The following is a 19,594-nucleotide window of genomic DNA, read 5'->3' on the forward strand; positions in this document are numbered from 1 at the left end:
TCCCTTTAATAATAATTCCACCATGACCAGGACCAGTCAAAGAAAATCCCCCCAAAGGGGCTGAAAGGAGAGTTGAAGACAGGAAAGGGAGTGTAGATCCGATCCGATCTGCTGCTCCGGCCGCCTTCCTTTCATTCCTTCTTACTCCGTACCGTCTCCCGTACTTCCACTCTCTCTCTCTCTCTCGTTTCGACCTCTTCTCCACTCCCCCCTCTCTCCCCCTTCTCCACCTCCACTTCCTTCCCTCTCTCTATCCATCCATCCATCCATCTACCTATCTATGCATCATAATCCGTCACGGCTTGATCCTTCCGCCCTCTGCACATCCTGGTTCCTGGAATCTCGATCTTTCAGATCCAGTCTTCCTGGCCAATCCTTTCACCCCATCGCTCGTTCTTGTTTCCCCATCGATCATTGCTGCTGCTTCTATCTATGCCCCCTACAAGGCCTTCCATGACCTCGGCCGAACGTCATGCATTGAACCCAATTTTCTAGAACCTCCATCGGTAGTTACTTGTGCATCCCGATCCAGACCCATCTCAACAACTGCCGTGTCGCTCACTTTAATTGTTTGCGCTGGATGTATCCATCCTTCTAAATCTAGCAATCGCTCAGAGCTAGTTGCTTTGAGTTTGAACTTATTTCCATCTCATCACTGTTAAACTTCGGCCATACGGTTCACCCCAGGAAGAGGATGTCGGTCTGCCGGTGCTATTGATGCACTTCGCAGAGCCAGGCAGGGGCTTCCCGACAAGCTAGGACAAACAATCGCAGCGCAACAGACAGCGCACTTTTACCCTCTGAGATCTCCCCACTCTAAGCTGTCAGCGCTGCGCCTCTCCACCAGATGGGCCAAGTAGAGCACTGGGATAAACATTCATACATCCATGGTTTCGGGTCCATCCCTGCAGCTGTTCCCAGCCCGCCTTTGCAGAGGCAACGTTGGGGGCGTCGCTGACGCTTGAGCAAGCAGGCACGACCCCTGTGAGCGTCACACCTCGATTCAATCATGCTTGTTCCTGTCTATTTTTGCCGATCGAAGCCGATTGCGCCGTGCGTCTGCAGGAGACCCGCACCTGCGAACCAGGATTATTCCCAAGTGGCTTGCCGGTAAGTTCGGGGGCCCTGGAGAACTCAAGTCGTCCGTACTTCGTAATATCATCCAAAGTCAACAGTGTCTAGCTCACAAAGTTCAAACTTGAGATTCCTCCGTATCTGGAACAGCGAACGACCTGCTGGCCAGTACTTACATTTGACTGGTTCGCTTGCTCACCAAACTGCCATCTTTCGTGGGGTTTCAACACTATGAGTGGCTGTAGTCATGCGAGCCGTAAGCCGCTCACCTACCGCTCGTTTGATTATGTCGATCTTCCCGTAAATGAGCTCCAAGGACCGAGTTGGTTGTTTCGCCCACAATATTGGAGGTAGCGAAACGACCACCAAACATCCCCTCTAGCCTCGAATCGAAATGGCACTTCTCTTGTTGATGGCAATGTGTCATCGATGATAATAATCTTTAGAACGAACTGCACACGCTGTCCGGGACCCGACACGCGGTGCTTCTGGTGCTCCGAGCGTTCCCCTACCTAGTTCTCAGGTCTAGGATGAGAACACGAGAGGCTAAACTTGACCCAGCGCTTGGATCAAGTGCGGTGGATATCGCTTGACAGGCGGGCCGATTTCTGTCAGCATGGCGGGGATACAAAAAGCAACACTACTCCGTACTTCGGCCGCTCTTAGGGCCACTTGTGGCTGGACTAGGCATCCACCAAATGAGATCTATGAGACGCTTCAGGGTTGCACCTTGTCGGATTGCCTTCAATGCCCTAGGAATATTGATCATCCTTCTCAAGTTGAGGTCCCATATGCCCAACGACTTTGGTTGAGGTACGTAAACCGCTTGCAAGCATCCGAGGCCGATTCCTTGATTTCAGGAACCACAAATCACCACTGGTCATGCTAGCCGCATGCTTCCCTGATCTACCGGGAATGTTCCGGACATAAATTCTGCGCCGTCGTGCTTCGGGCCTTGCTAGTCTGGTCCCTAATTGGCTCCGCCTCTCATAGTCCTGGGATAGGGCACCTTCCCTGGGTTTCGGTGACGCAAGGTACTTTTGTCTGCTCGATACGTCTTTTTGTTCTGTCCCATGCTCAGAACCACACCGGAGAAACCGCCCCCAATCGCTTTACGATCCCCACACGCTTCACTTCTCACCCATTTGTTCAGCTTATGCCGAAGGTGCAATTTGGCAAGTGGCGCTCCTTAAACGAGCTGTCGGACGAGCCGCTCGACCGGGCCTAGAACAAGGGCATTCTCTTGCCATGGCCATTGTGATGCATGTAGGACTTGGCCAGATTTGAGCATCACACCCCCCCATCCTTCTCCAAATCAGTCGCAATCTCACCTCTATGCGTAGAGTCCTCGTTTTAGGGCGGAAAGCAATTCTGCCCCAATCTGTTGTTCACCATCCGATTCGAACATGCATCTCGCTTGGTCAACTAGTAACGTGCATATGAAAAGGTTGATTCGGGTGAAATGAAAGGGGCTGCTTCTGTTCGATCTCGTCCAGCTTCGCATAGCAAACGGACCGATCTTGCAATCAGCCCGCGGGCTCATGCACACCGCCATCCTCTCCTTCGCAATTCTCAACTGAATCGGAAGCTGATTCCTTCTATGCCGGCTGGCAAGCTGCACGCCGCTAATCCTGCACTGCCGTCCGTGACTTGCGAGGCGTCTTAGGATAGCAACACGGGTCCGAAGATTTCGACTTTGACCCTGACAAAAGAAAAACTGCATCGCTCCACCGAGCGCGCCGAAGGGAAATTGGACGAGAATCGGATGTCTCTGAACCTACTTCGTAGTCGCTCGAAGTCAAGTCTAATCTATCATCGATCGCATCTGACATACGATTACATGCACATGATGGCAGAAACAGGAGCTCCAATCGGACCAAGACACTCTGGAACAAGATGGTTTTGAAATCGGTCATATTCAGCTAAATTGAAATTGTTTACAGGCTACTGTGACATGAAGATAGTGTCCGAGATGTGCTCTTGCGCCATTTCCACCGACTAAAAAGTCATGGGGGGCAGATGCCCCCAAAGAAAGTGGTGCCTTCACTCCTCGACCGGTCCAACGCAATACGACTAGTTCCCACCGAGCCAGAAGGCTCGGAAGGTCATAGATGACCACGCAGCCCCAGTAATTTGCTCTCCCAACGCTCCGTTAAGAACGATCCTGTGAACTCAGGTCCGGAGAATGACTCCTTTCCAACAGGCCGCCCCTGCAGTACCCAGAGTGGACTGCATCGCTGGTTTTGGATTGACAGGTTGTGGTGGTCGAATGGATCGACATGCCAACCGTCCTACGAAAGAGACATGGTGGTTATGAAACGCACCAACTGGGGAAACAACATACACTTGGTCCGAATTGACAGGGAAACAATGCAACGCTTTGCAAAATTGAGTCTCACGGCGCATCTTCCCGTGCTTGTGGGAGTGATCATGTCACCGACACCCACCCCTGCAGCTGCGATTTCGCCCAAGCAGGAAATGGGATGCGCAAATGGTCAATGGTATCATTCAGTACTTAGGTGCTGATAACAGTAGAGGTTAACCTGCCGTGTATCACCACAAAATTGGACTTGCGTGCATGCAGCAGCATCAACACGGCAAGATGAAAAGAAAAAAGAGCCATTCGCTGAGAAAAATCATCAAGGCACTCGTCATCACTGTCTTTAGTCATCATCTTACCCAGAACCCAGCTCGCTTACGCTCTGGACATGGAGGTTTGGGAATGTAGGGAATAGTGGGATTGTGTTCAAAAAGGATCCATTGAGAATAGGACTCAATAGTCGGGAGGTCTAATCATTTAGGTGAAACAAAGCCGAAACGCTATGGCAGCCGTTAGTAAACACTTTGAGATTAGGCTTGAGGAACGGGAGGAACTAACCTTTCGCCATAGTGATGGCGTCTAATGCTCTCGGCCAAGAGGCTTGAGATGTCGATGACAATCAACTTCTTCGACTTCTTCGCAACTTGGGGAGCGATGGGGAATGTATTCGTAACGACGATGTGGTCGATGGCCTTGCATGCCTCCATCTGCTCCAGGGATTCATCCCCAAAGAGACCGTGGGTTGCAATGCAGTAGACCTTCTTCGCACCACCCTTCTTCACGACCGTCTCAGCAGCAGCGACCCAGGATCCGCTCTTGTCGATCATGTCATCGACAATGAAGACGGTCCGGTTGCGCACGTCACCAACAAGAGTGATGGTCTTCTCTTGCTCAGCGTGACGGCCGACACTACCCTCCTCATCGGAGGACTCGGCAGCATCGAATGAGCCGCCTAGCGCGTGATCGCCGGGAAGGGAAGGGGTGGTCGAGATGAGAGAGCTAATCATCGACTCGGGAACCGCCTCCGAGGGTTCGCCGCTTGCGTTCTGACCTGGGGTTGTTTCGCCCGAAGCAGGTACAGAAGTGGGACCGGTAGAAGGATAGTCATCATCCACCAGGTGGCCTTGAACAATTCGGCCGGTGATGACGTCCTGGACACGAACATCGGTGTACTCGTGTGCCGCCTCCAACTCCGACGGACGACGCGCGCCGGTCGGGGTCTCCGGGCGCAGCAGGTTGGCCGCGACGAGCGATTCCATGTTGGTGCTAGACTCCTCTCGCGAGTCTTCACCCTGGCCATTGTCACTGGCTGCGCTGTGGATGTGCAGTGCGAAGGGATCTTGGTCTTTCGACGAGGTCGTGCTCTCTTCCTCAATCGAGTCAAAGAAGACGGTGCTGTCCGTCATCGACATTGGGACCTTGGGACGTCGTCTATCGGTCGTGACGATACCGAAGTTGAGCTTCAGGGTATCGGCAAGCGAGGTGACACGCTTGGTGCCACCGGCATTCTTGCTCACGACCACCGCTTCTTTCCAGCTAGGGACGTTCATGCGAATCCATCGAGCGATGAAAGGTTCGGCGAACAGGTTGTCCACGGGCTTGCCGAAGAAACCCTGCATTTGCGATGCCTAGATTCATCATGCCTTGGTAAGAACTCCAGTCGAAGGCGGTATGGTAGATGGTCCCCCACGGTGGGACACAACCATTAGAGACTCACATGTAGATCCAGGGTGATCACATGGTCCACTCCAGCAACCGAGAGGAGGTTGGCCAACATGCGGGCAGTGATGGCGCCACGGTGGCTCTTCTTCTTGGATTGGCGAGAGTACGGGAAGTACCTCGTTTGAGTCAGTATCAGATGCGCAGGAATGGGCTTAAACAGAACCATACGGCATGACCGCTGAAGGATGGAAACAGACAAGTCAGCCGTTGTACAGAAAGAGAGAGAAAGAGGGAGGAAAATCCCACGTACCTGTGATAGATTTGGCGGAACCACCCTTGCAGGCAGAGATCATAATCAACAGCTCCATCACACTGTCGTTTATCTTTCCACTGCCGCTCTGCACGATGTAGACATCTTGATTCCGCACGGAGACGCCGATGTCTACTCTGGTCTCGCCATTGCTGAATTTCCCGAGGTTGGCTCGAGCCGGCTGGGTGCCTAGTCGCTCACAGATGGTCTCCGCCAGGGAAGGGTGGGATGTTCCCGAAAAAATTTGTACTCCCCGCATCTTGGATACTTGACTTATGACTGAGAAGGCATGGACCGGTAATAATAGGAATGAATAGCCAACGTGGGCGGTGGAATCATTTCAAGATTACCGGCCCAGAAAGCAAGGAGTGGGGGAAGTGTTTAGGGGGGGGGAGAGGGGGGAAGGGGAAGGAAAGAAAGAAAGAGCAGAAGAAAAGAAAAAGAGGGAGAAAAAGAATGGAGAAAATAATGGCCCGCGGGTGGGTAAATTTGGTTCCTTGGGATTTTTGGGATTTTCGGGATTTTTGGCAAGTGGGCAGAAAATGGCAGGCGGAAGGAAGGTCACGGGGTTGTTTTGTTGGTCTTTGGTCCCTCGGGCGGACGATAACTTACTCAGTAATAATCGATAGGCGATGGCCGATTCTCTCCCCGCGCTTCCCTCCGATAGGAAAACTTGCCTATGACACAACCACCACCAACCATCAATTCAATTGTTTCTTACAGAACCGCAATGTCGCAAAAATTCCCCGAGGTCCAGGGAGGAGGCTCCTTGATTATTGCCTGGCAAGCAAAGAATAAGCATATCCTGGTAGTCGGTGGGGGAGAGGTAAAGCTACCCCCTCCCTTCTCTTATCGTCTATGCAACATATATACTCCCCGCCTCAGCATACACAACCTCCTTCGCCCCCCACACAACCACACCTAGACTAACCACCGTCTATATGATCAAATAAAAAGGTCGCAGCCGGTCGCATCCTCCACGCCCTCAACGCCGACGCCCAAGTGACAGTCGTGTGCCCGGCGGCCGGCCTGAACGCCGAGGTCGCCTACCGGGTGGCCCAGGGCCAGGTGACGCACGTCGACCGGCCCTTCGCGCCCCACGACCTCGACACCGCCGACATGGTGCTGTGCGCCATCGACGACCCGGCGGCCTCGACGCGCGTCTGGCAGCTCTGCAAGGAGAAGCGCATCCCCGCCAACATCGCCGACGTGCCCCCGGAGTGCGACTTCTACTTCGGTAGCATGCACCGCGACGGGCCCCTCCAGATCATGGTCAGCACCAACGGCAACGGGCCCCGGCTGGCCAGCATCGTCCGCAAGAAGATCGCCGCCACCCTGCCGGGCAACATGGGCGCCGCCATCGAGAACGTCGGCCTGCTGCGCAGGAAGCTGCGCGAGACGGCGCCTAATGTCGAGGAGGGGCCGAAGCGCATGAAGTGGTATGTTTATTCGTCTTTTTTCTTTCTTTGGTTGATTTGGAGGGTGTAATGTGACGATGAAAGGGGTTTTGGGGAGAACTGGCTGACATATGCTTTTTTTCTTTCGGGTAGGATGTCGGGTGTGTGTGAGTCGTGGAGCTTGGAGGATCTCGTGGAGATGGAGGAGCGCGATATGGACGCGCTGCTGGCTTTCTATGCCTCTGGGGAGATTCCCCCGTTGAAGGAGATTCGGGCGAAGGCGCCGGGGAATTGAGAACGGCCATATATATTCTACGGGGATCGGTGCTACGTAGTTATGGTTGCTCACATGCTAGGCCTGGCTTGGTTGGGATTCGGTGAGTACTACAGGACAGTCACTACCCGAAGTCGGCCGGTTCTGCGATTGCGCGACAGGAGGCAAACTCGCGAGGATTTTTATCAAGCTGAAGTGAAATGAGCTTACTATGGTTTATACCAATCCCAACTCTGGACCTCAACTGAGAGCTACGCTTGAAAGAGCAGTCTCGCTGCGAGAGAGGGCGACGGGCAACAGGACTGAAAATAACCCCCTGCAACGCTTCCATGAAGATGGTATTTTGTACATACATATATAGAGAGCCCGCTTGCACAAAATATGATGGATAATAATAATAAAGGTTTGAGAGAAAACGAGGAGCGCGAGACGATCGGGGTTCAATGAACAAAGACGAAGGCTATGATGAAGAACTAAAGTCTAATACACCAGACGAACCTTCCAGAACAAAAGCGAGACCTTCCCATTCATGAAGGCGAGGATATCCAAGAAGAGAGGAAGAAGAAGAAGAAAGAAGAGGAGGAAAAGATAGCCCAGACATGCAGAGCAGGATCGAGACGGATGGCCCAGTTGTCGGTGAAAGGGGGTCAGCCAGCTCCTGGCAGTGCATGCATGAACTCAGCGTCCGCTGCTATGCTTACGGGACAGCTGGCTGGCGACGGAGTTTCGATGGCCCGACGGCGACTGCGGGCGAGGTGGCAGACCCAGCTTGACCTCGCCGACACGGCGGAAGAGGGATTGCACAGCGAGACGGACCTCCGGGTTCATGTCGCGGCCGAGCAGGTCGACGGCCAAGGGGTAGAAGGTCTCGATGTGTTTGTTAAACCCTTCCGAGGCGAAGTTGGTATAGCTCTCGATGACATCCACCACGACAGGGCGCCAGGCGAGGACGTTCCGATGCTGCGAATCTTCGTCTAGAAGGACGAAGCTACGAATGATATCCGCGCATAGTCTGAATGTGATTTGACATTAGTCTCGCGCGTTTGATTTCATATGAAACAAATGTCTCTGGCGGGGTGGGGGGGGGCAACTTACGGGATGAGAGCGGCTTCGGTCTCCGCACGGCTGCTCTTCCTCTCGTCTCTCTCATCATGGTACATGCGGAACAGGATGTGAACGTAGGTGGCGGCACTACCGCTCTCTTGCTTGAGCAAGTTCGGAGGCTGTTTCATGAATCCCTGACGCCAAAGCTGCATCCGCAATTCCTTGTCCTCATTGAACTTCTTGGCGAATTGGTAACTCTTCTTCAGTAGGCCCATGAGCCTAAGGAGCTCGTTACTGGGGATCTGAGAGTAGACCTTGTCATTGGAGAATAACTCGTGGACCGTCTCGATCATGAGCAGCTGTAGGACGCAGTTGGTGATGATCCGATTGAAGAACCGACGTCGTGCAACGGTGACCGCAGCGGGTTGTTGCTGCGCCTCTGTTTGCGGCCGGTAGTCTTCCAGTGCGGCATTGGAAGCCGTGGGCATGTCTCCCTCTTCGTGCTCCGAGGCAACGTTCTGTGATCCGTTGATCTTGGATGGGTCGACACTGCTGGTCTCTTGGACCGATGATGTCTCGGCTGATTCGTTTGCGCTGTCTTCGCTGGTTGCCGTCTCACCATTTGCGGGTTTGGCTTGGGCGGAGGAGGGCTTGGAAGTGATGGAGGCCGCGGCGGTGAACAGGTCGTAGGCTGTGGTCTTTGTGAACAGCTCGACAAAGGCACCAACTACCTTGTTCCAGTGCTCCTGCTTGAACTTCGTGACGTTTTGCAAAATCAACTGCTGCAAGCAGTTACTGCCGATCCTGGCGATGGTATCATTTTCCTGACAAATGCATAGCGTCAGAAGCTCAAGAATGCGATCGAGCATATATTCTAACGCATCAAAGTAGTGTGTGAATAGCGTGATCATGTTCCTTAGAGCCTGGATCATTGTTGTCGATAGCCACACAGACAGCTCCTCGTGGTTTGGTACTTTAGACATCTCAGATTTAGACTGCAGCACTACAAAGATCGGGTAGAGAAGTTGTCGCCAAAGCACATCCCAGAACTCCTGCGGGAATTCGCCGCCGTGCCGGATGAGAGTCTCAAAAAGGTAGGTCAGTGCCTGCGAGCGAACTTCGAGATCATCACCGGTCATGAGGACGTCCTGGAAGGCAATCAAGATCGGATACCAGAATTGCTCTTCCTTCGACTGGCGGGTCAGTTGTTGCGTTAGGTTGGTGGCGTCCTCGTGGGCGCCCTCGGACGAAGCCCCGCGGTGAGAGAGAGGGCATTCTGGCGTTCTCAACATCTTCGAAACGGTTGACTTGAGGGTTTCGATCGCCTGCAGTGACTTCTTCTGGAATCTAGAGTTCTTGGAAAACTCTGTTAGACAGACAACGAGGTCAGGGAAAGCACCCTGCGTTATGACGACGCCGAAGCGAGTGTTGTAAATCTGGGTAACATGCTCGAAGGCCATGTTCACAATGCCTTCGTAGGGCTCCCGAGCCGCGACTGTGAAAACACCAAACATCGTCTTCCAACCGGAGCGGATATTATCACCACGTGCTTGGATCATCTGAATGAGACAGCGGAGAATCATGTCTTTGACAGTTACCGCGCTGCTGTTCGCCATGACATGTTCGAACGGCTTGAGGAAGTCTTTCTGGAACTTGAAACCCGGCAGTTCCTCAATTTCCATAAAACGCATTGACAATTGGCGAAGCGAATCAAGAGCAAAGAAAACCACTGTCGTGTTTGAATGGCAGCCTACTTGGTTGAAATGCTGTCCAAGGACCTCCCAGATCTTGGACCATTCGATCCTTACTCGGGTCATGTTGTAGTAACTGATCTCTACCAGCTTTTGCAAACTGTAGGTTCTGGGAGAGTCGGTCTGCCCAGACGATTGAATCTCTTGCCAGCTAACCTCACTCAATGCCCGAATAAAATCGATGATGGCCTCATGCGAAAGGTTGGCAGTGTTAGTGAAAATGCGATCAACACCCCTAATCATCTCGACCGAGCGACTTTCCATGGCAACCTCGGTGCGGAAGGCAGAAGGTCCGTTGACCGACCGAGGACGAGGGCGTCTCGCTGCCTGCATAGACTTCCGGGAGCCATCCGAGGACGGTTGAGGCACAATACGAGCTCGGGAGACATCTGGCAGAGAACCTTCATCCACCCCATCAGTAAGGAGCTGAAGTCGGTCAAGCTGACTGACGCATGTCAGGATTTCTCTCCAAGAACCCTTCAGATGGTTTCCCTCAGACAAAGCAACATCAAGCAGTGCCTTGAGTGCCTCAACGTTCTTCGCCACCATTTCCCTGACATTACCCAGGTTCGTGAACTTGGCAAGCGCGGTCACGAACGCAACTCGAGGTGTCTCCAACTCGAAAGCACAGCTGATACGGATGGCCAGCTTCATACCCTCCATGCAAAGCCTGATCAGTTCTAGGTACTGTGTATCTTGCATTGGAGCAGATAGGCCAGACAGAAATGACATCCAGGTGACATTGAACATCGAGCCAACATGGCGAACTGAAGTCGCCGGGATGAAGCGAGAAAGTGCCTCCTTGACTGCTGTCTTGCGCTGCGCCCGGATCAAGCTGCGGTAAAGCTGCTCGGTTTTGTTGGCCATCTCTTCCGAGGCCTGCGCATACTTTTCACCTTGGATATCCCTCCCAACTGTTGCAAAGACCTGTCCAGCTCTGGTGGCCAGACCGGCCGGCGCAGAAGTAGGAATGCCAAGGTTTGCGGCATGCTCCCGTTCAGTATCCAGTACAATCTCATTCTGCGCAATCTCGTCGAAGATGGAGCACAGATACTCGTCTGGCAGATCCTGATTGTCATTGATGCCCCGGTTGTTTTTGATGAAATCCTCCTTGTTCATACGGCGACCCTTAATCTTGGCACTGTGCTGATCGGTGTTCAGCATGATGACACTGTAGGCAAGAACGTAGGCAGTATCCGCATTGGCGAAAGCATTTGGGTTTTGAGTTACGTAACGCTCAGCGAACTTCAGCATGAAGCGATCGATCTTCTGCGCCTCTCCCGGTAGACGGAAATTCTGCAGAAATTGGCGAAGAGCGTCAACGAATCGTCGCTTGGAGAAGTCCATCATGTCAACAAAGGCATGCATGATAGCAATGTTCTCCGCGTCTCCTTCACCGAGATACTCTCCTAACATGGCCTTGTCCAAGCGGTCATTCCGGTACAAGAAGGCAGCAATATCTTCGGGTGAGTTGGACCGCACGAAACCCTCCTGGATAAAAAGTTTGATTCCGCGCTTGGCCTTGAAATTGAATTGCTGGACTGCATTGGTGAATGCGGTCTTTCTTTGTTTGACCTTTTCAATTTGGCTTGGATCGTCCTCTGCCACCGGAGTTGTGATACCCTCCATAGTCTCAATGCGTGGGGAAGAGAGAAACGATGCGGTGTTCATATCAATCGAATCTCTGGGATTGTCGATCGATTTCTGAGAGGAGGAGTGAGGTATTGATGCGGACGGGTCGACTAGACGTTGTGAGGCCCAGTTGTCCAATGACTGCAGAATTTCCACCAAGCATACGACCGCCTGGTTCTTCTGCGTATACTCGGGTGGCACATTCTGCAAGCTTGGTTGTGGGACGTTGGCTACGTTGGCAGTGGTTAACGAAGGGGGAAAGCTTCCACGTTGATGCCAGTCACTCCCCACGGATGAGACTTTGACATGGTGTTCCTGATATTGCTGCTGTTGAGCATGGGTGACCGTAACAGGAATGCTTGCATAACGCGACAGCTGCTCGATGATACTGTTTTAATCACATGTCAGACGTGTTTATGCATCGAATAGTGGAGCAGCGAGCACATACTTTTGGAAAATATTCTCCAATGCTGTTCTGTCGCAATCATAATTAAGGTAGATCTCAACCAGAGCGCGTGGGTCACCGGCCAATCGCTCGAGAACCTCCATGAAGTATTGCTTTTGGAAAGCGGGGGAATTGCGCTTTTCCAAAATGGTCAAATAAATCTCCTTCAAGAAAACCTCAAGTTCTTTCTACTTCGAGTTAGCTTATTTTAGTTGAACAGTGCTAAGAAGCCCACCGACCTTCATCATCACCCTCATGTGTTTCAGCATGAGCCAGAAAATCTCACAGCACACCTCGTAAACTCTGGGCACCGAGCTTGAACCATTCCGGCTAAGACTCAGGCAGAGATGAGGTTTGACGGCTTGCAGAAATGTCATTGCATCGGAAGTACCCGAGCTAGTTGAGCTGTTCTTGATTGTTAAGAGCGGAGACGTGAATGCATTGGCTTGGTTATTGAGGAGGTAGTGGATGAGATGCAAGGATAGCAGCTTCGATCTCATGTTCTGGGATTTGAGGTCCTGCTGTTGATCGTGGTTCAGATTCTTGTGGCTCAGCTTGCAAAGAGCCCTGAACACGAGGAAAGCATCCTTGACGTAGATTTCATCTTCATCATCATCTGCGGTGTTGTCGCTCTCTTCCGTAAAGGTCCCCGAAGAAGAACGGGCCGGCCTCTGATTCCTGGCGCGGGTGACCATGGTTGGCGCATTATCGTTGACCGTGGTCACCTCCTTGTTCGATTCAAAGCTTTGCAGAGTGAGCTTCTCCCCTGGCTCTTTCGAGACAGGGTGGTCTGAGCCCGCCTCATGAACCTCGTCAGAAACATGTTCATCATCTTGGGGAGCGTCGGCGGCCTCCAGCGTGACATTGTCCGAAGAGCTACCATGCCCCTTTTCACCCTCACGTAACCGCAGCTCCTTTAAGTCAAGTCTTACGTTGACCCTATCAAAAACAGTGCTGACCATCTGCGTCAATGAGCCCTGGGCTATCTGCTGTTCCTGAGACGACTTGGAGTAGATGAAAATGTTGTAAATTTGGCGGACAGCTTTCAGGAGACCCGCTCCATGCACCACAATCTTGTCATTGAGGACCGCCGCCAAAAGGGACTTGATAATCTGCTGTTGGATTTCCACTGGTGTAGCTTCATTCTCAAAACATTCGCATATCGCATCAATGGCTCGCTCGATCAGGGGGGGCTGCTCCGGAGTGGCTTCGTTCTCGGAGGTCTTGCTCTCATGGGCCGAAGGAAATGCAAAGTAGGAGTAGGTGATCAACTTTCCGATACAGTCAAGCGCAGTGACCTGCAGAGGGATGCTGAAGGATTTGGTGGCGAGCTGGAGCGGACGGAATATGACCTCAGGGTCAATCGGCTGGCCGTCGGATTGTTTGACATTGCTGAGCGCGCTTTTGACGGCATCATCCAAGTTTTTGCTCCTGCGCGCCTCCTTGGAAGCACCGATTGCTTCCAAGGCGCTGACTATGAAGACGGTAGAGCTGAGAGTCACAGAGCGGTGCGTCGCAACTGTGGCAGTGGTGGACCTCGAGTCCGAGCGCATTCTTGTATCCGGGCCAGGCTCATTGCGGGGAGGTATAGAAGTCACATCGTGTCTTTCAGCGGGAGCTTCCTTCTCGACATCGGTACTGGAATCTTCAGGCTGACTCTCGAGAGTTTCAGCCTTCAGATTTGATTCGGAGTCATGTTGGACCTCGGGATCCTGGGGTACGACGGCTTCTGTCGGAGTTGCGATCTGGTCGGCTGACTCCGTGTTCGCAGTGGACTCTGGCTCGGTAGATGACTGGACATTTTCTTCCAGTTGATCTGTACCGATCTGTTGACGTTCCGATTCAGCGGGCAAGGTTGGTTTGTCGTGAGGGACGGAGTCGTCCGACTGTGTCAATACAGCAGCAGCCGCATCCTTGTTGTCTGCCTGCGGCACAACCGGGGATGTTTGGGCGGGCTCATTGACAGAGCCGTTTTCGACTTCCGCCATTTATGCAAGACTCCGGTCGGAGTGGATGAAGGTTGATAGAAAAGGGGTCCACATGGGACTAAAGGAGGGACTGGAACAAGAATCTGCAGGTGGAAAATAAACGCCAACCCAACCTTTCGTATACTGACAACAAGCAGTCCGGTGGAATTGCAGCGTGTTCACTCCCGCGGACGACGGAGATACCGTACGGGCGACGTAGTGAGCCACAACCGCGGTGACTGCTTAGCTAAGCTGTCTCGGGGCGGCCGGCGATAATCACTCCGGACGGTCTCACCGGTAGCCTCAACAGAAAAGTTCCTGGAGCTGCAGTCCTCAACTCTTCGATACGGGCCCTTTCATCTGCCAGACCAGTCTCTAGGCTCTCTTCCATCCTCCTTCTCTCATTCCTTCCCGTCGCGGGCTCATTTCTCGACCTTTTCATAGCACTTTGGCGCCATGGTTGCCTCTGCTGTCCGGATGCGCACCCCCAGCGCCATGTTTCTCTCCAAAGGCGCCCTTTCCCTGAGGCGGCCGCAGACCGTTCACAGATTCAAGGATCTTGCTCAGTATGTTACCTCGACCCGAATGAGCTTAAAAACAGCCACTAATCACTCATTTTCTTTCTACAGATCTCAATTGCCCTCCCTATCCGCCCTCTCCCGTTACTATGCCTCCAAGTGTATGCCGCTTACCATCTTTTGTTGACTCTTGTCACTCCGTTATGTGGCTTCATCGAAAACTGACAAGTCGGGATCAACAGCCTTCCCCCCTCACACCATCATCAGCATGCCCGCTCTGTCGCCGACCATGAACGCCGGTAACATTGGTGTCTGGCAGAAGAAGGCTGGTGATGCTCTCCAGCCTGGTGATGTTTTGGTGGAGATTGAGACCGACAAGGCCCAGATGGACTTTGAGTTCCAAGAAGAGGGTGTCTTGGCCAAGGTTCTGTCGGAGACTGGCGAGAAGGACGTTGCTGTTGGCACTGTTCGTGATTCCCTCCTCCCCTACTTTGCAACCGGCAAAATCCGGTTCGTGTCGAGGCCGTTGCTAACCGCGCATTAGCCCATCGCTGTTCTGGTCGAGGAGGGTACCGACGTCTCGGCTTTCGAGAGCTTCTCCCTGGAGGATGCTGGTAGCGAGAAGCCCGCTGCTGGTGCTGCGGAGAGCAAGTCCGAGTCTAAGGAAGAGGCTGCCCCCGCTTCTTCCACCCCTGAGCCTCAGCCCGCTGCCATCGAGCCTGAGACCTCGGGCGAGAAGCTCCAGCCCGCTCTGGACCGTGAGGCTAACATCAGCCCCGCTGCTAAGGCCCTTGCTCTTGAGAAGGGTGTGCCCCTCAAGGCTCTGAAGGGCACTGGCCGTGGTGGCCAGATCACCAAGGAGGATGTTGAGAAGTACCAGCCTTCCGTTGCCGCCATCGCCGGTGCCACCTATGAGGATATCCCCCTTACCTCCATGCGCAAGACCATTGCTTCTCGCCTTCAGCAGTCGATGCGCGAGAACCCCCACTACTTCGTCTCCACCACTCTGTCCGTGACTAAGCTTCTCAAGCTTCGTCAGGCTCTCAACGCCTCCGCTGATGGCAAGTACAAGCTTTCCGTCAACGACTTCCTCGTCAAGGCCTGCGCTGCTGCCCTCCTGAAGGTCCCCGCTGTCAACTCCAGCTGGCGTGAGGAGAACGGCCAGGTTGTCATCCGCCAGCACAACACCGCCGACATCAGCGTTGCCGTCGCCACCCCCAACGGCCTCATCACCCCCGTTGTCAAGAACGTTCAGGGTCTTGGCCTCTCCAGCATCTCCAACCAGATCAAGGATCTCGGCAAGCGTGCTCGTGACAACAAGCTCAAGCCCGAGGAGTACCAGGGTGGTACTTTCACCATCAGCAACATGGGCATGAACGCTGCCATCGAGAGATTCACCGCCGTCATCAACCCCCCTCAGGCCGGTATCCTGGCTGTTGGCACCACCCGCAAGGTTGCCGTCCCCGTCGAGACCGCTGAGGGTACCGCTGTTGAGTGGGATGACCAGATTGTCGTCACTGGTAGCTTCGACCACAAGGTTGTCGATGGTGCCGTTGGTGCTGAGTGGATTAAGGAGTTGAAGAAGGTTGTTGAGAACCCCCTTGAGCTTCTTTTGTAAGCTCTTTCCGCGAAGGGAAATTCCGACCGGCCCAGTTTTTTAGTTAGCTACGATCGGAGTTACCTTTTCCTTTGATGTTGTTGTAATATGTATTAAAACCATCTGAATCTTTCACATCCCCTAGACCAAGATGGTCCCCCTAGCACAGTTCATAACCCTTACAATGCATTTCCTATGTTTAGTTCTTAGTGTGTATCAAAACAGTAGACTTCGGAGGTTGTTTTGTCTTTTAGGCATGCGGATATGTAAGGAATCAAAAGAAAGGCCGATTGCTGGAGCCGATCTGTCCCCCTAGTTTAGCTGTACCAATTTGTGCGAGCAAAGTAAAACGAAGCGGCAGGTAGCCTCGGAAACACCAAGCACACAGAAGCGCGAAAGCAAGCCATGGGCGAGATCACCGACCGGGGCTTGGCAGCGGGCGCTGTCGCATGAGGCCCGTCTATGACGTGATGTCATTCCCACCCCCCTCCCAGCCATGGCTGCAACCAACCCATAAATACCTTCCGACGGCCCATTCCCTCCCCTGAAACTTTACTCGAGATTTCTCTCTCTGCAATAGTTGACTCATTTTTGAATTGATTCGCGTCTACAACCTGTACGTCTCCACTGCTGCCGCGGTACTTTGACCTACCATGGCAGCACTTCCACCTTTCTTCTTCGACAGGCGATACTAACGCATGACGTCGCAGATCCCTACCACTTTATCACGCAACCACTCTCGTGACAGACACACAACCAGTCATCATGTCGTACGCAGAAGCCGCAGCTAAGGGTCCTAAGCAGTCCCCTGAGGAGGTATGTGCTATTCTTTGTCTGTTCCATTGTCGCTGTTCACCACTCGACCAGCGCAATTATGTTGATCACCAATGTACTGACTATGTTTCCAGGCGTAAGTGCATCCACTACGAGCAATATAAACACCCTTTTCAACAGAAAAGCTAACCAGAGCTTCACAGTCGCGCTCCCGATATCAATCGGGTGTACCGGGATGAATCCGAGAGCACCGCCTCCCTGATCGACGTCGACTCCCCCCATGTGCAATCCGTGGACGCCGATTTCCTCAACCAGGAGGTCAAGACCACGACGCAGGCCGAGCGGATAGAGCGCGAAGAGCAGGAGGCCATCGCCGAGCGCGAACGGATCGAGAAGGCGAAGGCGAAGGCCAAGGCTGAGGCCAAGGCCAAGGCCAACCGCGTGCGCCGCAACAAGAGCAACCCGGTCTACCTCGGAAACGCGGTCATCCTGGCCCTAACCGGCGCTGGTCTTGGCTTTGGTGCATACAAGAAACACGCGCAGGGTAAACTGTCGTGGCAGCTCGTCGGATTGTGGTCCGGGATCGTCGGCGCTGTCGGTGCCGTCGACTACTTTGTCAGCAAGTAAGTCAATCTTTCGCTCTCCGTCGCGTTTTGTTGGGCGATCTAGATAAGAGGATGTCATAGCTAACGTGATGATCAGGTGGCTGTTGCAGAACAAGTACCCTCCCAAATAGAGTGGGAGACGAAAACTCAAGTACTTGTCTTGCGTGGTTTCATAACTTGATATCCTGATGTTTCTTTTCGTTTCTCCTGTGTGTTTTGCTTATAGTTCGATATACCGCACGGATTCGCGGATACATGGCGCTTTTCATGATGTCCAGGCGTTTGTGCTCGGTCGAGATTTAGCTAATTCCATCTCAATCTCATCCATCATAATGCTCTTCTCCGCTTGGCTCTCGGTAATAGCATGCTCACTGCGATATTTGAGGTAAATTTTAAATCATGTCAGAAAAGTGAACAGAATTACATGGCTCGCTTGACAGTATCCACTGATTGATAGCCACGTAAACCCAGTCGCAATCTGCTGGAAAATTAGAGTTCGCGAATGGACGATCGACGTCGGTTGGATATGCATGGACTTGCATTGGCGGGAGGCGGTCAGCCGTGTCAGAATCGTGGCCTCTGCAAGAACATGTGGCCTTGTCTAGCATCATTATCATTAGTATCATTGAAACGCCTATTTCTCCAGGACACGTCGCTGCTCTAGCACCGCTCATTCAATTCAGCGTATCGTGCTATACTGCCACCATCACTGCGAAAGGTCCTTTCCATATCTCTTGTACAGGGGTCAAGGCTTTGTTATTGCGCCGTACATCGTTGTACTAGCCTCTGTATACGACATCGGACACACCGCAAGAAAAGATGGTATGATTCCCACCACTCCGGGCCAAGACGAACGCTGTCCTCCCGTATCACCTCGGGGAGAAAGGGAAAGGTCTATGCTGATAGTTTCGAGCAGAACTCTCTTTTCAATTCCGCCTTGAAGCAGTCTTCTGCTATCCGCCGCGATCTGGACACATTCTCCCAGTCGCCGGCTACATCATCCGCCGCGCTACAAGGTGTGTCACTTCTGCTGACTGGGGTTAATCCTAGATGTAGAACTACCGGGCTAACGTGTTGAACCGACAGGTCAAATTGCGGCCTCGCTGGCATCACTATCGCGCACCATCGATGACTACTCTGCACTGTCGAAGAAAGAGTTGATTCCGGAGAAGCAAGAGAAAGCCTTCGAGCGAGTGAAGAACTTCCGCACCGAGCTTGCCGACTATCGGCTACACTTTGAGCGACTGCGCAAACAACGAGAAGATGCAGTAAGCACATCCCTCGACCATATTCTAGATACACACGGGCAGTGCTGCCGACCATTGCTAACCATCTCTTTCGCATCGCAGCAATCAGTAACGAACCGCAACGAGCTCCTCGGCCGACGCCCACACAATACCGCCACCCCCGAAAACCCCTACGCGCAATCCTCCCTTCCCAACCCATCCCCGTTCGGCAATCCGTCCTCGGCCCGATCGGGCCTGGGATTCGGCGGCGGCGCGGCCGACTACACCCGCGAGACCCATGCGCTGCGCGAGCAGAGCTTCCTCGCCAACACCGGCACCCAGCTGGATGAATTCCTCGATCGGGGTCGCGCTGTGCTGGCGGATCTGGGCCAACAGCGCGAGGTGCTCAAGGGCACCCAGCGTCGACTGTACAGTGTTGCGAACACGTTGGGGGTCAGTGGGGAGACGATTCGCAAGGTGGAGCGGCGGGCGAAGCAGGACAAGTGGATTTTCTGGGTCGGGGTGCTCATCTTCTTCCTCTTCTGCTGGGCGGTACTACATTTTCTGCGGTAGGAGAAGGGAAAATCTCTGGAAGGGGATTGAGATGTACAGCTGCTGCCATTTGGGGCACGGTTCTTTTTGCTTTTGTAATACTTGAAGGTTTCATTTGGCAAGCGCCGGCGTTGGGCATTGCATTGGTTGAGATATCAGTAGCTCCTGTTTTTTTTTTTTATTTTTTATTTTTTTTTGTTTCTTATTTTGTTTTTCTTTTGTTTTTTTTCCCCCTCTGCTTTTGGCAAACGAAGGCATGTACTTTGGTACTTTTGTATACCAGAGATGATCGCGAGATTATCAGATGGCAATTCTTGGAGTCCGGAGTTGAATTACTAGCGCGACAAGTGGAGAAGCCGGATGGAATCGCGTCGACGAGAGAGACCAACATCCATCATCCAAGCAGTCTTGCAACACGCCGGCTAAGCCGGAGTAGGCAATTCCAC

At 53.0% G+C, this 19,594-nt stretch overlaps 4 protein-coding genes across 4 annotated transcripts; 2 read left to right on the forward strand and 2 right to left on the reverse strand.

Annotated features, from left to right (window-relative positions):
- Window positions 1–3,863: 3,863 nt before the first annotated feature.
- BO82DRAFT_403613 (ribose phosphate diphosphokinase subunit PRS1) lies at window positions 3,864–5,625 on the reverse strand (the record flags this gene model as incomplete). Its single annotated transcript, XM_025639397.1, has 5 exons — window positions 3,864–3,894; window positions 3,953–5,022; window positions 5,112–5,232; window positions 5,285–5,294; window positions 5,367–5,625. 5 exons carry the CDS (start codon window positions 5,623–5,625, stop codon window positions 3,864–3,866), a joined length of 1,491 nt encoding a protein of 496 aa, XP_025490358.1.
- A 376-nt stretch (window positions 5,626–6,001) lies between these two features.
- BO82DRAFT_355730 (bifunctional precorrin-2 dehydrogenase/sirohydrochlorin ferrochelatase MET8) lies at window positions 6,002–7,433 on the forward strand. Its single transcript, XM_025635532.1, has 3 exons — window positions 6,002–6,192; window positions 6,324–6,805; window positions 6,917–7,433. The coding sequence occupies exons 1-3, from the start codon at window positions 6,097–6,099 to the stop codon at window positions 7,056–7,058; spliced, it is 720 nt and encodes a 239-aa protein (XP_025490359.1). The 5' UTR covers window positions 6,002–6,096; the 3' UTR covers window positions 7,059–7,433.
- Window positions 7,434–7,727: 294 nt separating this feature from the next.
- Window positions 7,728–14,025, reverse strand: BO82DRAFT_313488 (Arf family guanine nucleotide exchange factor SEC7; the record flags this gene model as incomplete). The annotated part of the gene is made up of 4 exons (XM_025632481.1): window positions 12,149–14,025; window positions 11,913–12,097; window positions 8,133–11,852; window positions 7,728–8,049 (listed from the first exon to the last, which is right to left on the reverse strand). Coding segments are annotated over exons 1-4 (5,976 nt in total), but the record flags the coding sequence as incomplete, so codon positions are not given.
- A 307-nt stretch (window positions 14,026–14,332) lies between these two features.
- Window positions 14,333–19,169, forward strand: BO82DRAFT_375831 (dihydrolipoamide acetyltransferase component of pyruvate dehydrogenase; the record flags this gene model as incomplete). The annotated part of the gene is made up of 8 exons (XM_025637500.1): window positions 14,333–14,442; window positions 14,506–14,555; window positions 14,637–14,860; window positions 14,939–16,008; window positions 16,969–17,388; window positions 18,421–18,422; window positions 18,457–18,638; window positions 18,720–19,169. 8 exons carry the CDS (start codon window positions 14,333–14,335, stop codon window positions 19,167–19,169), a joined length of 2,508 nt encoding a protein of 835 aa, XP_025490361.1.
- Window positions 19,170–19,594: the final 425 nt, after the last annotated feature.

This window comes from Aspergillus uvarum (assembly GCF_003184745.1).
Source record: "Aspergillus uvarum CBS 121591 unplaced genomic scaffold BO82scaffold_39, whole genome shotgun sequence".
NCBI classification, from domain to species: domain Eukaryota; kingdom Fungi; phylum Ascomycota; class Eurotiomycetes; order Eurotiales; family Aspergillaceae; genus Aspergillus; species Aspergillus uvarum.